The sequence below is a fragment of the Vanessa tameamea genome, chromosome 6 (genome assembly GCF_037043105.1).
Source record: "Vanessa tameamea isolate UH-Manoa-2023 chromosome 6, ilVanTame1 primary haplotype, whole genome shotgun sequence".
NCBI lineage: Eukaryota > Metazoa > Arthropoda > Insecta > Lepidoptera > Nymphalidae > Vanessa > Vanessa tameamea.
Window position 1 is genome coordinate 14,033,639 of NC_087314.1, and position 20,660 is coordinate 14,054,298.

The 20,660-nt window shown below is 38.0% G+C and overlaps 2 protein-coding genes across 2 annotated transcripts; one reads left to right on the top strand and one right to left on the bottom strand.

Annotated features, from left to right (window-relative positions):
• The first annotated feature begins 10,740 nt into the window (after positions 1 to 10,740).
• LOC113403205 (endoplasmin) lies at positions 10,741 to 17,245 on the top strand. Its single transcript, XM_026643672.2, has 12 exons — positions 10,741 to 10,930; positions 11,221 to 11,310; positions 13,403 to 13,563; positions 13,703 to 13,957; positions 14,208 to 14,404; positions 14,484 to 14,664; positions 14,784 to 14,962; positions 15,042 to 15,225; positions 15,671 to 15,837; positions 15,961 to 16,129; positions 16,309 to 16,465; positions 16,539 to 17,245. The coding sequence occupies exons 1-12, from the start codon at positions 10,885 to 10,887 to the stop codon at positions 17,102 to 17,104; spliced, it is 2,352 nt and encodes a 783-aa protein (XP_026499457.2). The 5' UTR covers positions 10,741 to 10,884; the 3' UTR covers positions 17,105 to 17,245.
• LOC113403206 (uncharacterized) lies at positions 12,287 to 13,343 on the bottom strand. Its single transcript, XM_026643673.2, has 3 exons — positions 13,062 to 13,343; positions 12,849 to 12,996; positions 12,287 to 12,570 (listed from the first exon to the last, which is right to left on the bottom strand). Exons 1-3 carry the CDS (start codon positions 13,210 to 13,212, stop codon positions 12,441 to 12,443), a joined length of 429 nt encoding a protein of 142 aa, XP_026499458.2. The 5' UTR covers positions 13,213 to 13,343; the 3' UTR covers positions 12,287 to 12,440.
• Positions 17,246 to 20,660: the final 3,415 nt, after the last annotated feature.

Genomic DNA, 20,660 nt, shown 5'->3' on the forward strand with positions numbered 1-20,660 from the left:
ACTCTTATATATTAGGTACCATTGTATTTTAATCACACTGTATGGACTTATTTGTGATTACCTATAAGTAGTTACCTACCCATTTTTGTAGGTAATTTAGTTGTCAGTGCCAACTACCTAGATAGGTAGGTAATTGCCAACAGTTGGCCTTACCTTAGATAGGTACGTACCTACCTACCTCTACCTAGGTAGATACGTAAGTACAATGCCAACTACCGAAAGATTTAAGTGTCCCCCCTCTCTGACATAGCTTTACTTCCCGGTCAGATAGCGCACTAAATCCGGTCGGTCACCAAAAGATACCTATATGGTAGGTACCTATATACTTACTATTAAAAAATCGCCTTTGCAGTTATCTACCGACTTAAATTTATTTGTTTCAATATATATGACAAAGTCACAATTAATAGGTACCTAATGAGTTCGTCGGTTTGTGAACATTATATCAATGGTACCTAGGTACCTAAATATTTACTTTTTACCTTCACTATAAGCCGACACTTTTAATGCAATTAATTATAACAGGTTCAATTGAAATCGAGGCAAATCGAGGGATGGCGTATGACTCTTTCTGTCTCCTTTTAATATATATATTTTAATTATATCGGTAGGCGGACGAGCAAGTGGATCATCTGATGGTAAGTGGTCACCACCGCCCATAGACAATGGCGTTGTAAGAAATATTAACCATTCCTTACATCATCAATGCGCCACCAACCTTGGGAACTAAGATATTACGTCCCTTGTGCCTGTAGTTGCACTGGCTCACTCACCCTTCAAACCGGAACACAACAATACTAAGTACCAACCTACTGCTGTTTGGCGGTAGAATATCTGATGAGTGGGTGGTACCTACCCAGGCGGGCTTGCATAAAGCCCTACCACCAAATAAACTGTATTCAAACCTGAACCTGAATTCAAACTTTTATTGGTAGCAAAAGTCATCGAGGTTGGTGCCAACCTACCTATTTAATCAGATATTTTCAGGCTCACTGCACCTTAAAAGAGAAAAGTAATCATCGCAAAAAAACAATTCGCTGTAACTGTTCGTGTACTTTTATTTAATAAAATAAAATAGGTATCAACAACATTCAAAAAACTCAAACTGAGATTGTCATTCTTGATATAATTATTTAAGTAAGTAGGTCTGCTAGTTTTGGTAAAATTCGCTTAGAAAACGTTCGAATTGAAATTCTTCTAGTTCTATCTTTAACATTGAGATATATTCTACAATAGACATGAACGTTCAAATACAACTTCTTAAAGGCCGGCAACGCATCTCCCCAACGCAACGCAAGTCCCCCAGTTTTGCAGATGTCCATGGGCGGTGGTAGTCACTTTCCATCAGGTGAGCCTCCTGCTCGTTTGCCACCTTACACAAAAAAACAACTAACTAAAAAATAACTCCAGCTTCATACATAAAAAAAACCAACTAGGGGTCTCCCGCGAAACTTCGCGTTTAATCAAAAGATTTTTAAGAAATTTCGAAACCTAAGACAGGTTTTGTTATGATTTCATTTGATTGTACTAAACTGCAAGTCACTCGTCTACTTTTGGCGACAAAATAATGGAACCTCTTTAAAAATTTTTTTTTTAATAATGATTAGTATTTAGGTATAAGTAGGTACCTACCTACATTAGTTTGTCGAGTTTGTCGAAAACAATTTCCTTCAATTTTGTTTTTTGTTTAAATTTTTTAATTTTTTTAGTATCTGTCATTATAATTTAGTAAATTTCAATCAAGAATCCTCTTTAATTATCTGCACATCTACGGCTGGAGCTCTTCAAAATGAAACTATAACTGTTTTTTTGTATCGTCCCAATCCCATAATGACTAGGACAAAAATCGGCTTAGATACACGATACACTATTAATATATAAGATTTGTTCACAAACTGGAGAGTGAATAACAGTTTATTATAATCGTCAGTATGTCATCTAAGCAAACTGTTAGATAATATAGCGCTAGATCGCTTATATCTAGACAACAGTTTGCCCGCGACCAAATCGTCGTGCCTATAGGCGTCGTGTCGTGCGAATTATTTCATTAGGTATATTTCCGTAAATCGATTTGATCGAATGGCTTGTCATTAGAATTTGAGTTGAATTTGGTAATTTTGTAGAGTAAAGAGTAGGTAGAACGTTTTAGTTATTCTTAATTCTAAGCGTTTTAACTTTTTTTGAAATATCGACTTGAATTTAAAAAAGTTTATGGTAAAGATATAAAACAAAAGCCTAGATTCATGGAAAATATTTCGTTGTCGATGTCCCAAACTTGTTCCACGTGCACGCGTTGTGGGGTTACGAGCTGGCTGCATAAATTCTATATCTTCAGATGAAATACCTATTCCTGTTATCCAGTAAGGTATCTCCTTTTCAATAACTCCAGCTTCATACCTATTGGCTTACTATACGTTCTGATAATTGAACGAATATACGACCTATAGATACTTCTACTTTCTTTATAGTTCTTATCTTCACGTCTTGTTCTTCTTCCTAGGTCCCCGTCCTATATCTATAGAAGAGTTGTGTAAGGTTTGGAGTTATATACAATCGTTCTGCTAATACTTGCGAACATAATATTGTAGGTTAAAACGGTTGGTTACGTTATGACTGGCTTTGATTATTTAAATTTCAGAAGTCACTTAAAGGTATGATTAATTATATATTGTTATATTTTACTTGCAAGTTACTTTTTTTAACGCGGTGTTTTCTATTGACCCATACCATACATAATTAGGTATAAATGACCAAAATTTATGATCAATTATATCCACATAAATACTTACATACATACATAACCAAGTAAGTAGGTACGTCAAGATTTATACAGTAACTATTTTTAATTCATATTTGTATATATATTTAAGCACTTAATTAATCAATTCTTATAATAAATAGGTAATAAGTATTATCAGTAAGTAGGTACCTATTTTATACTTATATGCGGTGAAATAAAATATTGTGTGTAGCTATGCAATAAGTAGTAGAGTACAAACAAAAGGCAACGGAAACATAAACAAACCAAACGACTTAATAGGTAATATTTCCTATATTACAATGTACTTACCTAAATATAAACAAAGAGTTCTTTGAGTTTTGACAGTATAAAATGTCAAATGATTCGATCGATTACCGGTGTGACAGTCGGTTATATTCAAGGAAAGATCATTTGAGGCAGACCTATTTTTACCATGTCTTTTTATCCTAAAAATAATTTTATTCCGATAGGTACCTATAGGTACTAAGCAGATTGCCAACTGCCAAATACAATATGATGAAATATAATATTTCGTTATCGTTGCGTAGGTCGTCAAATCAATTCTTGTGAATGCGTCTTAAATTAAGGTTCAATTGGTCATAGACACTGACGGACTCATAAATTAATATTAATTAATATTAAATACGCCTTTGAAACAAACATTTTAATCAATTTAATAAGTATTCAAACCTTTTATACAAATTTTAAATTGAAACCTATACTTAGGTTGGTTCGTTAACTTCAAAGGTAACAGCCTAAGTAGTATCATATTCTTATGTATATTTTTGTATACCATCAATCAATTTCGTTAAACAAAAACGATGAATGTAACAACAATTGGTTTTGGTTGATTTATTGAATAATTGGTTTATACAAAAAAAAAGGGTTGAAGCACAGGTTTTTTTTCTATTAATGAGGTCTATTGCCTCCACATACTTATAAGGTCTTATTACAGATTCTAATCGGTTCCGCATAGATCTGATTAGGGTTATTAAATGGTCTTGAGGAATATTGTTCCATTCTTGTGAAACTGCTATTCTTAGTGCTGCCACTTTACTACACTACACTTTACTTTACTTTACGCTTTTTAAGATGTCCCAAACATGATCAATGTCAGGGCTGCATGCTGGCCAATTCATGGTAGGTACGTACCTATCCCAACCTCTTTGTAATATTGTTGAACTTGTGCAGCGGCGTGGGGTCCAGCATTATCTAAAATTACAGTAAAATTATGGTAATTTTCAAATGCTTTGTGTACGCGCGCCGTAATTTTTGTTTTACCGCTACAGCATAGTTTTGTGAAATAAGCCTTGGTGCAATGAATTGAGTATCATCTTTGAGTAAACATGTAAATATGAAGTAAATCGGCTTTTCTTTTGATAAAAAAACATATAAAAGGTAAGATTTGCTTATGTGCTTTTACACAATTATTGTGACATGCACCGGGGTCAGACGTCATCAAAATGAGCTAGCGATTTCCATTAATAAAAACCAAACAACGAGTGATAGTGATGTCGAAGTTAAACACCTAGGTAGGTATACCTACCTATCGAGGATATTCATTTGTTTATCCTAGTGCAGTGCGAAACAAACAACGCAACGGTAAGTTAAAGTGTTTAATATGTAGGTACTTACCTACTAGTATACTTAGGTATTTATTTAGGTCTCACTTGTATGTAGGTACCTAACCTTTGAACAACGAACTACTTTTAATTTTATTTTTTTAGACTGCGTAATGTACGCATTATTGATATGTGTCATAGGTATAGGTAATAAATAATAGTTACCTACCAAGTTCAAGATGAGACTATTCTTCTGGACCTAGTTATATTAATTTACACCGATAGTACTTTTAGGTGCCTATGTTTATTATTTATTTTAGATGTCTGAATGCATGAAAGAAAGCTGGAGAAGGGAGAATATCTGAAAAAGAATAGAGTTAGACTAGTAGGTAGGTACGGTTGAAACAGTCGTAAACGGTTACGCGGGGAGTGAGGGGGTCAAAGGAGAAACGGAGTGGACGGTAGGTCCAAACATGAAATCCGCGCCGCTTCCCTCTCGTTGTTCTTGTGTGCAGGATGCCACCTTGTTTTTTATCACGCAAAAGTAAGTATTTTTCTTCTGACATTAACGCTTAGATATATTACTTATTTATTTATTTAAAGTGAATGTATTGAGTGTGAGTTTGCGATTATTATGACGCTTGTAGAATAAGGGACAGTGACTTTTCTTAATGTATTATTATTGATGTCTTAATTATAAAGTGGATTTTACCAAAAGTGGGCTTGGGGACGCTTGAAACATTTTTTGTGGGTACGGTTGAAACAGAAAATATTTTATTGTTTATCTTTTGTAGGTGCCGAGAGTTTGGGTGAGGAAGTTTTCCAGAGGGAAAATTCATTTTTCGAGCTATAGTAGTAACCTAACGTAACTCATATGAAGAGGTAAAAGCTTAAAATTCACTACGAAAAGCGGCTGACCAAGTCAATCTACGATATACCGGATATTGAAGCGTCTGCTATGTCTCTCGCTGTGAAATCTTCCAATATTTAAGCCGGCTTTCGCAAAGCCCATATAACCGGAATCTGTTTACTGAGATCGACTTAATCCAGAAAATAGTATTGAGTCTGCAGTTGTTTTTTTATCTAATGAAAATCCAACTGAAGATAAAACACCACCGTTATCGTCTTCTCATTTAACTGAAAAATTACAGTAGGTTCAGACAACAATTGAACAACAAGTTCTCTATGATTCACCAGTTCCAATAATCTAGCAAGTAAACGTTCAAGAACTTGTAGAAACTAAAATACACCACCAAAACTTGATAGCATCCGTATCTGACAAGAAATTAGACCAAGATTGTCTACAAGTGCACAAGCTACTAACGATTTTATCGACTTTACTCCAGAGGCAGTAAGACTTTTACTAAAAGCACCCCCAAGGAAATGTAGATAATAAATGGCGAAAAACTAGAAAATCAACTATTTACCTATACTGATACACCAGAGATTTACAACACGTCAAAGACCGATAAATGTTTTAAGAGTATTAAAATCTGATAATGTAATATATATACCTAATTAGTACCTACCTACCTATTAATGATAGATAAAACATGTTTCATTAGTATTTATTGTATTATTTATATGTATTTCAACTGACCCCAATCGTTATTCAACCGCCCCATTGCCATGTGGAAGATTGAAACAAATGTTTATATTTTTAATTTCAAATATTTCTAAAAATAGTAATCCGGAAACTATAATGATAAACAATAATGATATACAATATTATATCTAAAAGTATGTACCTTTGAATTTCACGTGTCATAATCGTCACTGTTAATAAATAATAAAATTATAAGCGATAAAAGCTAAATCGTTTCAACCGTACCCAGTCTCCCTACAAGTTCTATTGAAAGGTTTATTGTTCGACCTGGTCCATCCTCGGACGAATACCTGGAGACGGAGACATATGAAAACCAAAACAATTCTACAGCAGAACTTGTCCCTTCAAAGCCACTGCCGCTGCTGTCTTTGTCTTCGGTAGTCGAAGAAGACACAGAACCTCCTTGTGCCGTAGCGTCTCCGAATAATATATTTCTCGAAGTATACTTCGAGAAGATATACCTACCTAATGATTGATATCCCGTTATGGCCCCAGGTATTATCCAAAAACAGAGGATAGTTTTGATGGAGCGTGGGCCAGTAAGTACATAAAATTAAAATAAAATAAAAACATTCACAACTAAGGCATATTATTCAACACATTATACAGATAATAAAAAGCGTAAAGTTAATACTTGTCAAATTTCAGGCAGGATATGAGGATATATCATGTATATAAGAGCCGGAGCTATAATGGTATTTAATAAATAACTTGTATTTCAAATGTTGGAAACGAGTATGGTAACTACTGAGTTCCTTACCGGATCTTTTTGGCAGAAGCTACATTCCGACCTCGGATCAGCTTTACTTTTAAGATAGATTTGTAAAATGACGATTCAAAAGTGCTTGTTAGTGTCTGCTTGAATAATAAACAATTTGATTTTACAACTATATGCTAACTTAAAAGCTTAATAAATAAGCATAAGCTTAGTTTTATAGATTATAGTTATATATAAATGGTTAGAATGGCAATCTTACCAGGTTTTCTTATTGCACGCAATCAAAGGCTTTAGGCCTTTATTTTATAGACAGAGTTATTTATTTGACTTGTAGTTGATTTGTTGTTATATAAATTTAGTGGTAGGGCTTAGTACAAGGTCATCTGGGTAGATGCCACCAAAACATCACATATTCTACTGCCAAGCAGCAATACTTAGTATTTGTTGTTGTTGTGTTCCCATTTGAAGGGTGAGAGCCGGTGTAACTACAGACAAAAGGGAAGTAACATCTCAATTCCTAAGGTGGGTAGCTCATGGCTTGATAAATATATGTAAAAATGGTTAAAATTTCATTTGGCACTAATATGTGGTGGCTCATTTGCCTGTCTGCATACCAATAACATAAAATAAAACAAACAGTTGAACCACTACCGCACCCAAAACTGGTCACATTATGATATTCTATTTTATTTAGTTATGAAACAAAGCAATGACAAAGTAAATTTTTGCTATGATACAGATTACAGTATGCATCTCGAATTGCTCAAAAGAAATACTTTTAGTTTAAAATAATACCAGGTGACTTATATGTACAAAAACATTCAAGTATTTGTATTATGTTATAATATTAATTTAATTTTTCCAACTCACAATGAGCAAGGTTGGTAACAATGCCACAACTAATTGTTCTACTGTTGTATATTGTAGAGCTAGTATTAGAATAATAGATCATAATATTCATCAAACATCAGTCTAGCTGAGAGTAAATGAGATTGATTTGTTGATATGACAAGAGCATAATTTTTTAATAAAAGACTTTCTAGTGATGTTACTTTAATTTAATTTTTATTCTGTGGACATATAGTTGGCAAAAACAACTCAATTTTATTTGAAGGAATATTTAACATAGTAAATATTATCAGGATCAGTTACTTGTTATGAGGTGGCTACTATATATCAAAGATTAACTTTACTATACTGGCATCAATTTGAAGTCAAATGAAAATCAACCATGACATTGATAGAGCCTATTTGAGGCTGCACTCTAAATTAAACATAAAACTACTTAAATAAAATACAATAATAGAAAAAATACTCTTTATCAATTTACATGATTAACATTACAATTGTGCTTCTTTTACATTCTGGTGAACAATAAATATTACTGTAATATAAATTAATTTAATTTATATACTTATTACGTAGCTGATGTTAACATAATATTATGGAACCACATAGTACTTGACATAGAAGGAAAAATATTATTCTACTTACATAATTTTAATTACTCAGAAAAATTAAGCATTCATTATCACCCATGTAACAAATATTATCACGAGTAGACATTATCATAATATGGTGACACATTAACATTGCCTATTAATAACAAAGTAGTTTACCCCATAACATGTTGTGTAACATATACTTGGAGTAGCAATAAATCTCTATATATATAGTTAAGTACTGATACTGTTATAAATCAAAAACAAAAAAAAATCCAAAATAAGTCAGATCATTTTATTTTTTATTTAATTTTTTTTTTTGGTGCGACATACTACTTCATGGGCAAGTTCTTAGAGTTTTTATTGGTTTAAATACAACAAACCTTTGAAATTCAGAAAAAATTTGAATGTTTCTTAATTTCTGACACAATGCCTTTTTCAACAAGGGGTGCTGTAAATCTATCAAAGACCTGACCAGAGCACACATGCACCTGCCGTCCAAGAGAGAGAGTTAGGCGTCGCGCAAGTCCCGTAGCACTGCCCTCCTCACCTAGGAGAGCAGTTGCTAAAGCACCGTTTCCCGTGCCAGCTAGGGGAACGCCAAGGGCAACTTCGTTTAATTGAGCTTCACGACCACCAATCCAAACGAGCAGAGAGTCCATCATACGCAAGGCTACAGCACGACATACAAGTTCTCCGCTCCATACTTCAAATTCATGAATAGTCCAAGTGCTTTTTCTGTAATTTACGCGCCGCTTAGTAGTTAAGCTTTTAGGGGAAGAAACGATATCCATTTTATCCAAAAAAAAACAAAAATCTAATTATGTTGATAAACTATCATCTACACATTTTTAAAGACTTAAAGTTCATCTAAATTTGAAGTGAAATAATTTGGATTATTATTATTACAGTTTTTAAACTTCAATTCAACATTAATAAGTCATTGCTACAAAATACGATAAAACTCAAATGTCAATGCCAAATTCAAAATTGCCAATCTTTTGTGAAAATGTCAAAACTATAGCATTGCCTATGATGATTGCCTATGATTGTTAGTCATTTACTCGATAGCCATTGCTGATTGATATAATATATTACAATTAATTAGAGTCGGTATATAGTTATAATATTTAAATTCAACAAAAGTGCTATCTGTTTTTGTCTGTATATCCGCTAACCTCTTTTAAGCCATTCAAAAGATTTTGATGCGGTATTCTTTAATAAAAAGAATGTGAAATTAATAACTTATTTGTACAAAATGCCAGAACTGCGACGGTGATTTATCAAAAAAAAAAGTTTTATACGATAATATGGCCTTAATCTAAGGAGAAAAAGAGAAGATACAGTCATTATAACAATTTTAATTTAATATATATACAGTTCTAGTTGGTAGTAGAACCAAGTGATTAGCCAAATTTGTTAGGAACCTGTTAGCGTAGCTTTGGATAAGTTAAGTATTTTTTTTTATGGCATTAGTTGGCGGACGAGCATATGGGCCACCTGATGGTAGTGGTCACCACCGCCCATAGACAAAAGTGCTGTAAGAAATATTAATCATTCCTTACATCACCTATGCGCAGTGGCGGCCTTAGGGGGTGGCGAACAGGGCTATCGCCTGGGGCCAAGGTTATAAAATAACAGTAAATTAAAATAAAGTTAGTTAACTAATTCATTAATTCAGAACATAATTGATAATATCGCGCCTCGAAACACTTGAAGATCGGTTTTTTAATCGCATAGTTTTCAGCTCATGCTTTAATAAAAGATTTTAGTCTAAGGAAGACGCCAATAACATCAATTTAAAAAATTATAATTTCTTTATTTGTTAATTTTGTAATTATTTCGATGTAAAATATTTTAAAAGTACACAAATTTTATTTATTTGTACAACTTTGACATCACTCGTCAAACATAACAAATACCTAAACCAAACAACCAGACCTACTTTCGAATCACATACATACTTTTCACCGAGGACAGGGGGCCTCGCAAAGATCTACCGCCCGGAGCCTCGCAATGGGTAAGGCCGCCGCTGCCTATGCGCCACCAACCTTGGGAACTAAGATGTTATGTCCCTTGTGCCTGTGATTGACAATGGCTCACTCACCCTTCTAACCGGAACACAACAATACAGAATACTTTTATTTTATTCTATTCTTTTTGGGCACTATCTACTGAAAGGTATCGGATCTATGATGGAACCGAGTTATGTGGGATTCTTAACTACTAAAACCACTGCGATGACCATTTTGGTACGGATCTTAGAGGCTGCGGAATTGTGCGAGATTGATAATATATCTACATCCCCTTCTGTGCTGTGCTCACATCAGGGGATGATTTGTCCAAACTAACCACATACAATAGTTGGGACTCACTTTAATCTTTACTTTATTAGCATTCTTAATTAAATTGATAATCATTATTGTGTTTTTTTAAAGCTGCTAGTATGTATTTCTTATGTTGATAGTGTGAAACCCTACTATAGTCATTTCAAATTTTAACCAATCATATTAAGACATTTGGATTTTAACTCTTCTTATTTGTTAAATTACTGGCGTGTATATTTATGATAGGTTAGCATGTCGAGGTCATGGTTATACCCACCAATCGAAATTAAGTTCGTTTGTTATCGTCAGCTTTAAGCGCGTATGTAATTTGAACAAATGAATAGTTATTGTAGAGAACTTCGACTGTCATCTTATTCAGTCGAAAGGTCTTGAATTGTGCGGCGTGTAACGCCGGTTTTTCTGTTATAAAATCATATTTTTTTTATTAAAGTGTGAGATACAATTAAAATGAGGTGCCTATTGTTGCTTGGGGTGGGCGTCCTGCTACTATCAGGTAAATTCATATATCTATTATCTATCACATGGAAAAATTGACTAGTTGTTGACGTTGCATTTAGAGTAGAATTTTCTCGTAATTACTATTTTTTAGTTTTCTAATATCTCTTAGTCTCTGCTGTAGCATATCAAATTCTTTACGTTCTTTTTTTAATTCTTAATGAATGCTGCCAACTCATACTTCTAGCTTTCTGTTTTTGCAATACTTGTCTGAATGTGATTTTTGTTAATTTATTGTAATTTAAGCTGCGATTAGATCACATCATTAATATATAATTGTTTAAACAGGATGGTGTCAAGCGCAGGAAGGTGTAGGGAGTGTGGAAGAGGTGACAGTGGACGCCGACCTGGGCGCGTCGCGCGAGGGCTCGCGTACCGGTAAGTTTCGCCCCCTCATATCTGATAGTTCGTACTGCAAATTACTTTTGAAAAACAAGTAAAATAAAACATTTTCTATGTTTATCTAATGGTTTTTTATTAAATGAAAAGTATATCAATGTGTAACCTCATTTAAGATTATCAGGATTATGAAAATGTGTAATTATCTATAGTATCTTTGGTTATCCTTGATTAAACTTGATTAAATATTTTGTTAAAATTCAGTCACTATAAAGAAGTAAATTGAATGTATTTTTTAATTCTTCAGAGTATGATAAATCTGAAGAATTAAAAAATACATTCAATTTAAATATAATATCGTTGCCTCACAAGATTACAATGAAGAATGGTTTAAAGGTGTTCAGGCTAAATAGTGTCTAGCAAAATAATGTACTGTCATATGAGAGAATAATACCCGTGTGAGACAAAAATAAATATGAAGATCTATTTTACTACAGTGATATATTATTATTTATTATACTTATGGATACGTATATGATACCTTTCTCTTAAAGTTTAATTATGTTCTTCACATTTTCAATTTACATGTTAGGCTACTATCTAAATTAAAATAATACGATTTAAATTACTTCAAAGAAAGAAAACCTCCTTTTTCTTTTTTTATATATTATATCTGTTGTATGTTCTTTATAAATAAATATAACTCAAATGTTTTGAAGTATGTTGCGGTTATTACCTTACCTTATATTTGTAATTGCATAAAACATATAAATCCAAAAATGCCAACATTATATTTTCACAGTCTATATATGTATTGAGGTGAACCGAGCGAATGTGTGATTCAGTAACTAGTTTTTTCAAACAAATTTTTAGTATAAACATTTAATGCATTTTTATGGTTTAATAGACATCACCGTACAATAGTCTTCAATATAACATTTTGTTTTATTTATGCTTACATAAAATAAAAAATGAAGTCAGTGTTTTTGTCAAACAAATTGTGTTATTTCTCGTTATAATGAAGTGAGGAGATGTTTTACTACACTCTTTCCAGCTATTTGGGGTACACCTGTAAGTAATATTAATGTAATCTGCAATAAGTCCAGATACAATTTCATCAAATAAAAATTAAAATGAGTTACAACCAAAATGTAAAGCAAGCAACCGAGCTAACGTCGCTTAATGCCGGCGTCGGCGGCGAGCACTCGCAAGCGCTCCTTGAGCCACGCCGAGTCCTGAATGTGGTGCCGCAGGCGGCGGTCGGGCTGCGGGCGCGCCCACTGCCACCACCAGCCGTACCTGCGCGGCGAACGCGTCCCTTTGTGAAACATGTACACAGTACACACACGAAAACACAAAATTACAAGAGATTAAAATATGTCCAACGGGTCACTTTCATAGTCGTAATGTAACTTCACCGCGATAATACAATTTCAGTTCAATACTGAAGTAAATAATTTTTATATTGCATTTTTATGCCATTACCAGACCTCTAGTAGTAACAAGTTAGAGAATAACGACATGACGTCATCGATGGCGCGGAACTCTTTGACCAGGATTATTGAATATCCACTGACTCGTTGGAAGTGGTGACGGGCTCGGAGTACTTGTCCCGCGGGCCGCGCCCGAACATGTCGCGCACGCGGGCCAGCGCGGCGCGCGCGCGGCGCTCGTCCACCGCGCCCGCGGGCTCGCGCCGGTACCACTCGGCGCGCACCACGGCCGCTGCGGGCCGAGCGAGCGTTAGGGGCGAATACTTAGCGCGGGTTCGCCTCGAGCTGTCGCCTTACGTAGTCTCAGCGGCTTCACTGCGGACACGTAGGAGCGCCCGAGCTCCCGCTGGGACGCGAAGCGCAGCTTGAACGATTTCGCGTGTAAGGGAGCACTCGAGTCCGGGTGTGTCGGGGCCCTCTCTGCCTCTCCGCGCTCGCTGTGCTCCATTGACGTAGCCGTCGGCTCGACGGAATAAAATACCGAGTAGAATTAGTAGTCGACGTCGAGTGCCTCCGTTCGGAGTGCGATGTGATGTGCCGTTTGATCGATGTCGCTGCCGAGTCGGTCGTGGCAACGAAATGTTTTGTGTGTGTAGTGACATTGCCAACGTAACGCCTCAACTTATATCCGATGACAGACGCGGAGGCGCTGCTGCGCGAGGAGGAAGCCATCTCGCCGGACGAGCTGAGTGTGGCGCAGATGCGCGAGATACGCGACCGTGCACAGAACTTCACCTTCAAGACTGAAGTCAACCGTATGATGAAACTCATCATCAACTCGCTATATAGGAATAAGGAGGTGCGATTTTATGTTCGATTAAAATATTTTCGTAGTATAAGAAACTTAACTTATTATGTACTTCCGATTAATATGACGGATAACTTGCGGATAAGATGCGATCCATAATATATATCTATTTAATTTCGCATTTTTCCAGATATTTTTAAGAGAGTTGATCTCGAACGGATCCGACGCTCTGGACAAGATCCGGCTGCTGTCGCTGACGGATCGAGACGTGCTGGCCGCCAACCCCGACATGAGCATCCGCATCAAGGCGGAGCCAGACAAGCGCCTGCTGCACATCATCGACTCCGGCGTGGGCATGACGAGCCAGGACCTCGTCAACAACCTGGGCACCATCGCCAAGTCTGGCACTGCCGACTTCCTATCCAAGGTGCAGGACGTCGAGAAGGTACGTCAGAGAAGTCTCATGTATTTGAAGATTTTAGTGTCATACATTTTGTTGGAACGAAGGCCTGTCACAGAAGTTACTCACAAAAAATATATATAATTTAAAACAAATGATTGTGAATAAAATATAATATCACTTCTTATTAAAGAAAACTTACTCTCGAGTACTACCAAGCCAAACCGTTTTTTGATGTCATTTGTGATGTTTTACTATAACGGTAGATCTATAATTCACAAGTAACCACCCGCAGGGAGGCGCGCAGGAGATGAACGACATGATCGGGCAGTTCGGCGTCGGGTTCTACTCCGCCTTCCTGGTGGCCGAGCGCGTGACCGTCGTCTCCAAGCACAACGACGACCAGCAGCACGTGTGGGAGTCCGACGCCAACGCCTTCAGCGTGGCCGCCGACCCCCGCGGAGACACGCTCAAGCGCGGCACGCACATCACGTACGTAGCGCCGACGCCCCGGCGGCCCCGACGGCCTCCCCGACGTACCCTTAGCGCTAACGCAGGACTCCACCCGCAGGCTACACCTGAAGGAGGAGGCGGCGGATTTCCTGCAACCGGATACCATCCGTAATCTCGTAAAGAAGTACTCTCAGTTCATCAACTTCCCCATCTACCTGTGGGCCTCGCGCACCGAGACGGTGGAGGAAGCCGAGCCGGAGGAGATCACACCCGACGCGGACGAGGACGAGGACGTTAAGGTGACCTTTCCTTAACTAACAACCTAGAGACTCCAATCTAAAGAAATATAGAAAGTGATGGTCCCCCTCCGTGTCGCTTACAAACGAAATGACTCTTACGTTGGCACATCGACGCGCAGGTCGACGACGCCGCCGAGGAGAAGAGCGAGCCGAAGAAGACCGAGAAAACCGTCTGGGACTGGGAGCTGATGAACGACAACAAGCCCATCTGGACGCGCAAGCCCAGCGAGGTCGGCGACGACGAGTACACGCAGTTCTACAAGAGCCTCACCAAGGACACGGCGGCGCCGCTCGCCAGGTGAGTGCGCGCGAGTGTGCGTGCGTGCGTGCGTGCGTGCGTGCGTGCGAGCAGCCCGTGACCGTGTGTGTGTGTGCAGGGCGCACTTCGTGGCGGAGGGCGAGGTGACGTTCCGCGCGCTGCTGTTCGTGCCGCGCGCGCAGCCCGCCGACTCCTTCAACCGCTACGGCACCAAGACCGACCACATCAAGCTATACGTGCGCCGCGTCTTCATCACCGACGAGTTCAACGACCTCATGCCCAACTACCTCGCCTTCATACAGGTGTCGTATACATTTTCAGTACAGTAATTTACAGTAGTTTTTCGCGTTATATTTAATGATTGGGTGAATATCGGAATTCTCAGGAGTAGAGAAATATTGTGTGAACTTTTTAAGCAAAGAATGTACTACTTAACTTTTTCCATTTATAACTTACTATTTGTCGCACGCGGCTTCGCTCCCGTTTTAGAGTTTGGTCGTCAGGTGTTAGGCATAGAGAAAGTAGCCCTTGTCCTTTCTGGGAGTTTAAGCTATATTCAAATTTCATCAAATCCGTTGTAGTGGCTTGGCTGTGAAAGAACAGCAGCCAGAGAGACATTCGCATTTATAACATATACATAGATATTAGTTTGAGTTTGTTTGAATTATTTTCTTAAATTCCTTATCTGGTAATAAAATTAGATTATATATTAAATAGGGTTTTTAATTTAATTTGTTGTCGTGACAGGGAATCGTAGACTCTGATGACCTACCGCTAAACGTGAGTCGCGAAACGCTGCAGCAACATAAGCTCATTAAGATTATAAAGAAGAAGTTGGTGCGCAAAGCACTCGACATGCTGAAGAAGATCCCCGACGACGAGTACGAGCACTTCTGGAAGGAATACTCCACCAAGTGAGTGACGTTTAATATGCCGGTGGATATTCGAATATAAAATATTTATTTATTCTCATCTAGCTCATTCGTCGCCTCGCTAAACTTATACTAACTTATACTTAATCCCCCCCCCCTCCGCAGCGTGAAGCTGGGAGTGATCGAGGACCCGTCCAACCGCTCGCGCCTCGCCAAGCTGCTGCGCTTCCACTCGTCTCGCAGCGACTCCATGACCTTCCTCGCAGACTACGTTGCGCGCATGAAGCCCGGCCAGAACCACATCTACTACATCGCCGGCTCCAGCCGCGCTGAGGTGCGTGCTGACTGCGACAAACCTAATTACACTTTATTTAATAATCGTCGTTTAATCATCATCTTATATATGAATGAATGAAGACTTTTATTTCAGGCATTTTAGGGTGAATTCAATCGTCATTTGTTATCTTTGTGGTTTTATTTCGTGCAATTTGATCTAAATGATATTACGTCCAGGTGGAGAAGTCGCCGTTCGCCGAGCGCCTCGTGCGTTCCGGCCACGAGGTCCTCTACCTCACGGAGGCCGTCGACGAGTATTGCCTGTCTTCGCTGCCGGAGTACGAGGGCAAGAAGTTCCAGAACATCGCCAAGGAAATATTCGACTTGAACGAGAGTAAGTTACTTTTCTCTCTCGAGTTCTATCGACACCCGGCGAACCCTCGCTGACCGCTCGGGTCCTCCCGCAGACGAGCAGCAGAAGGAGCGCACGGAGGCCTACCGCAAGGAGCTGGAGCCGCTGACGCGCTGGCTGGGCGACAAGCTGGCCGCCTGGATCACGCGCGCCGAGGTGTCGCGCCGCCTGTCGAGCTCGCCCGCCGCGCTGGCCGCCACGGCCTTCGGCTGGACCGGCAACATGGAGCGCCTGGCGCTGTCCAACGCGCACCAGAAGGCGGACGACGCGCAGCGCCGCCACCACCTTTCGCAGAAGAAGATGCTGGAGATCAACCCGCGCCACCCCGTGGTACGCGAGCTGCTGCGGCGCGTGCGCGACGACCCCGACGACCCGCAGGCGCTGGACGCGGCGCGCACGCTGTACCGCACGGCCGCCATGCGCTCCGGGTTCATGCTGCAGGAGGGGCAGGCCGTGGAGTTCGCCGAGTCCGTCGAGAGCATGCTGCAGCGCTCGTTGGGCCTGCCGCCCGACGCGCGCGCGGACGACGAGCCCGAGGACGACGCGCCGGCCGAGGCCGCGCCCGGGGACGAGGCCGAGGCCGACGAGGCCGACGAGGTCGAGCCGCACGAGGAGCTGTAATGTGTGGAGCGTGAACTCGCGAGTGAACGAGAAGCGCGACAAACTGTTAAGACTGCATTTTTTTTTACAATTTGATGTAAATGAGTTTGTGTGCCGAGAATGGAAACCTGTAAATAAATTATAACGTTTTATTTATATAAATTTTTATTTACCCGAGTTGTTACAAATAGAGCATATTTTAGTTATTATAGATTTTAAAGTATAAAAAAGCTCAAAACCTCTGATCGTGTTTATTATTTTATACAAATTATATAACACAAAATTATTTTCCTAAATTATTTTCTACTTGACTGATAAAAAAAATTAAATCAACTTCATAAATGGCAGGAAACTATAAGCAAGTGTTGAACCGATATTGTTAAAATGTATGGCGTAATTTATATTAAAAAATGACCAAGGGCTGATCGTTCGATCATCGAATGATTAACAGCGAATTAATTTACCTGACTAATAAATGGACAAATAAATTTGACACATTTTTCAATGGTCAGTTTATCAAGCAATAGTTATCTGAATTTTAGTTGCTAACTTCACTGTGATTGTGTATGAGCGGGGAACACATATATGAACCTCTGTGCAATAGCAATAGATTGTTTGGTCGTCAAAAATTCCTATCGAAATTGTCTATTCCAATATTACTCTATTACATATTTGAATACAGGTTTATCTGGCCTTCAAAGAGACAGATAGATTCATTCCTTAGTTAGGGGTGTTATTAAATTCCCTTCCGGATTTTAACAAACTAGAAATACTCACTGTTGGGAGTTAAAGTTTTAATAAAGAAACTTATTTCTAAATTGTCATTTAGCATTCCCGGTAAATGTACATAATAGGCTATTTGACTGATTTTTAAAATCCATTTTATATCATTTAGTAGAGGTTAAGGAACCCAGTAAAAGTTGTTTTTTTTTTTTAATTCTAGTACAGTTAGAGTAAGAAAACCTTCGTCGTAAACTCTTAGTACCTTTTGAAACTAAAGCAATAAACAGACAACTGCATATAAAATTAAACTAACATAGTATGATAACTTGGTTCAAAATAGCGTAACATCTTTGGACTAAGTCTAGTGTCATATCAACATGAAACCTTTTTAATTGCCTAATTAGTCATTACAAGATTTAAATTAGATATTATATCTTCTACTGAATTGTCAAAGTCTGTCAGTGTCAGTGTAATTTACAACAATTAGAATAAAAATGCTTGTAATATTATTCGGCCGTTATTTTAAGTGACAGTTAATGTAATGACGTGTGATGAGTGGTTCCATCAGCACCGGGAAGTGGTGGTGATTCCTTGGCCTGTAAAAGCGGCGGATATAAACCCTATCGATGGTGCAGCGGTGGATAAATAATAACGACAGAATCAAAGCAGCTGTCTTAGAACATTGCCGAAGTGTTTGGGAGAGCTTCAGAGGAACAGGAAGGAATCAATGCGACTGCGACTACAAGTTGTGATTGACACGAATGGCGGATATACTCGTTTTTAATAAAATAAATAAGATTTATTTAAATGAATAAATTTTAACATAATTACTATTTATTTTTACTATTTTATTTACTACTTCCGTCCTGCGGTTTCACCCGCGTTCCCGAAAGATTTTATGTTTTCCCGGGATAAGAAGTGTCCAATATTTTATTCTGTGTGCAAAATGTTATCCAACGTGACGTCACTTGCCTGTATTGTAATCTGTGGCGCATATAATCCACATACAGTGTAGTCCGTTCACAGTTATTTTACCTCTGCCTATTAAGTTGGCTAACTTGTGCAATGTGTTGCTATAGATAGTTTCTAAAAATCCTTTGTATAAAATTAGGAAATCGTGATAGATGAGAGAATATTTGGTGGTAGTGGCAGAATTATATAAGGCTGTCCCTCATATAAAATACCTATTTATTTCTAGCTGAGCCAGTTGAGGAATTATATTTCTAACCCGTATACCAGTGGTAGTCATATACCTACCTAGTTTGGTGCAACCGATGGTAGTAGCTAGAGGAGACAGGCCCGTAGATGGATGTAGGCGTGGCATGGCGTGTTATACATATAATTATATCTGTACCAATGCCCCTATACCTTGTGTAGTCATAAACATATTTTTGTAACTATATAATTGTTTTTTGGTAATAAATACAAGTACGGATTGGTCAAAGCTTTTATTTACAATAAGAATTATCTAAATGGACTTCATCAGAAGAGAACGAATAATCAGAAGTGCTATCAGACTCAGTATCCCAGCAATCGCTTACTTGTGTAATGATAATTTTTTCAATATCGTCGTCTACGTTCTAAGTCAATATCGATCTTTAACTCTGCTAAAAGTTTCGTTAAAGTTGGAACCTCTTTCCTGACTGCGTACATTTCGTTTATTTTATTTCTAATTCCACAAAGATCAAAATCGTCTATTAAATAAAATATTAAATAATAAACTGTTACTTTTTATTACATGTGTTTTTTTCTCGGTGTAGTGATTTTTCGAGTCGTGGAAGCAGCAATTTCACCTTCTTTAGTAATGGTGCTAATGATATGGTTTTCTCAGACAAATCTGAAATTTAAAGGACCTTTACTAGTTTTTTCCTTTTCTCAAAATTCACACACAACTAGCACGATCTTTCTCCTACTACTCTGAATTATTTTTGGCATGAATAAATGTAATTAATCACTGAATTTATCATATCACTCGAGGAACTCTGACAGACAGTCAGTAATACTAACCTAACGCGCAGCCTCTTTGATAGATCTCAGAGGTAAAATAAACAGTGAACGGACTGTAGGCAAACGAGGTTAACGAGCAAGTGACGTCATCATACGCCCGACCAATCATGACCGTTTTGTGACACGCGACAAACGTTTAAAAAATGCATTTTTATTTATGGATTTTTAAATAAATTAATTATTATTTTTAACTTTCGTTAATAAATAACCATTCTTAAACTCATAATAATTCAATTCAATTCTTAGTTTAATGGCTTTTAAAACTCATAATATATACTGATTGTTGGCGCAAGCGCCTGTTAAAATTGTGAAGCAATTTAGTATATGGACGTTACGGAACGATTTAGATATAAGGCATTTTATTTATTGTAATTTTTTATCTACCCTGTCATAAAATATGTAACAAAAAAAATATAAAATTTTCCATTGCAACTAAACTACGCCTTTTTTAATGTCTCCTCGTTAAATACTATCAAACTCCGCAACACTGATTACAATAATTGACACTTTATTTTTCGCATTGTCAAATAACTTTTTTTTTTATGTCATAGGTGGCAAACGAGCAGTAGGCTCATCTGATGGAAAGTGACTTCCACCGCCCATGGACATCTGCAACACTGGGGGGCTTGCAGGTGCGTGGCCGGTCTTTCAGGAAAGAGTACGCTCTTTTCTTGAAGGTTCCCAAGTCGTATCGGTTCGGAAAAACCGTCGGCGAAAGCTGGTTCCACAGAGTGGTTGTGCGAGGCAGAAAATATCTTAAAAATCGCGCTGTTGTGGATTTTCGGACATCTAGTTGGTGCGGGTGATATTTGGAATTTTGACGAGATGTCCGAAGGTGAAATTCAGC

Bases quoted from the DNA above. Each gene is read 5' to 3' on its own strand.
- LOC113403206 (XM_026643673.2), bottom strand. From the start codon at position 13,212: ATGGAGCACAGCGAGCGCGGAGAGGCAGAGAGGGCCCCGACACACCCG. The intron at 12,997-13,061 runs GTAAGGCGACAG...CTCGGCCCGCAG, and splicing joins AGTGAAGCCGCTGAGACTAC to CGGCCGTGGTGCGCGCCGAG. The intron at 12,571-12,848 runs GTCAGTGGATAT...TTCGCCGCGCAG, and splicing joins CCCGTCACCACTTCCAACGA to GTACGGCTGGTGGTGGCAGT.
- LOC113403205 (XM_026643672.2), top strand. From the start codon at position 10,885: ATGAGGTGCCTATTGTTGCTTGGGGTGGGCGTCCTGCTACTATCAG. The intron at 13,958-14,207 runs GTACGTCAGAGA...AACCACCCGCAG, and splicing joins AGGTGCAGGACGTCGAGAAG to GGAGGCGCGCAGGAGATGAA. The intron at 14,665-14,783 runs GTGACCTTTCCT...ATCGACGCGCAG, and splicing joins ACGAGGACGAGGACGTTAAG to GTCGACGACGCCGCCGAGGA.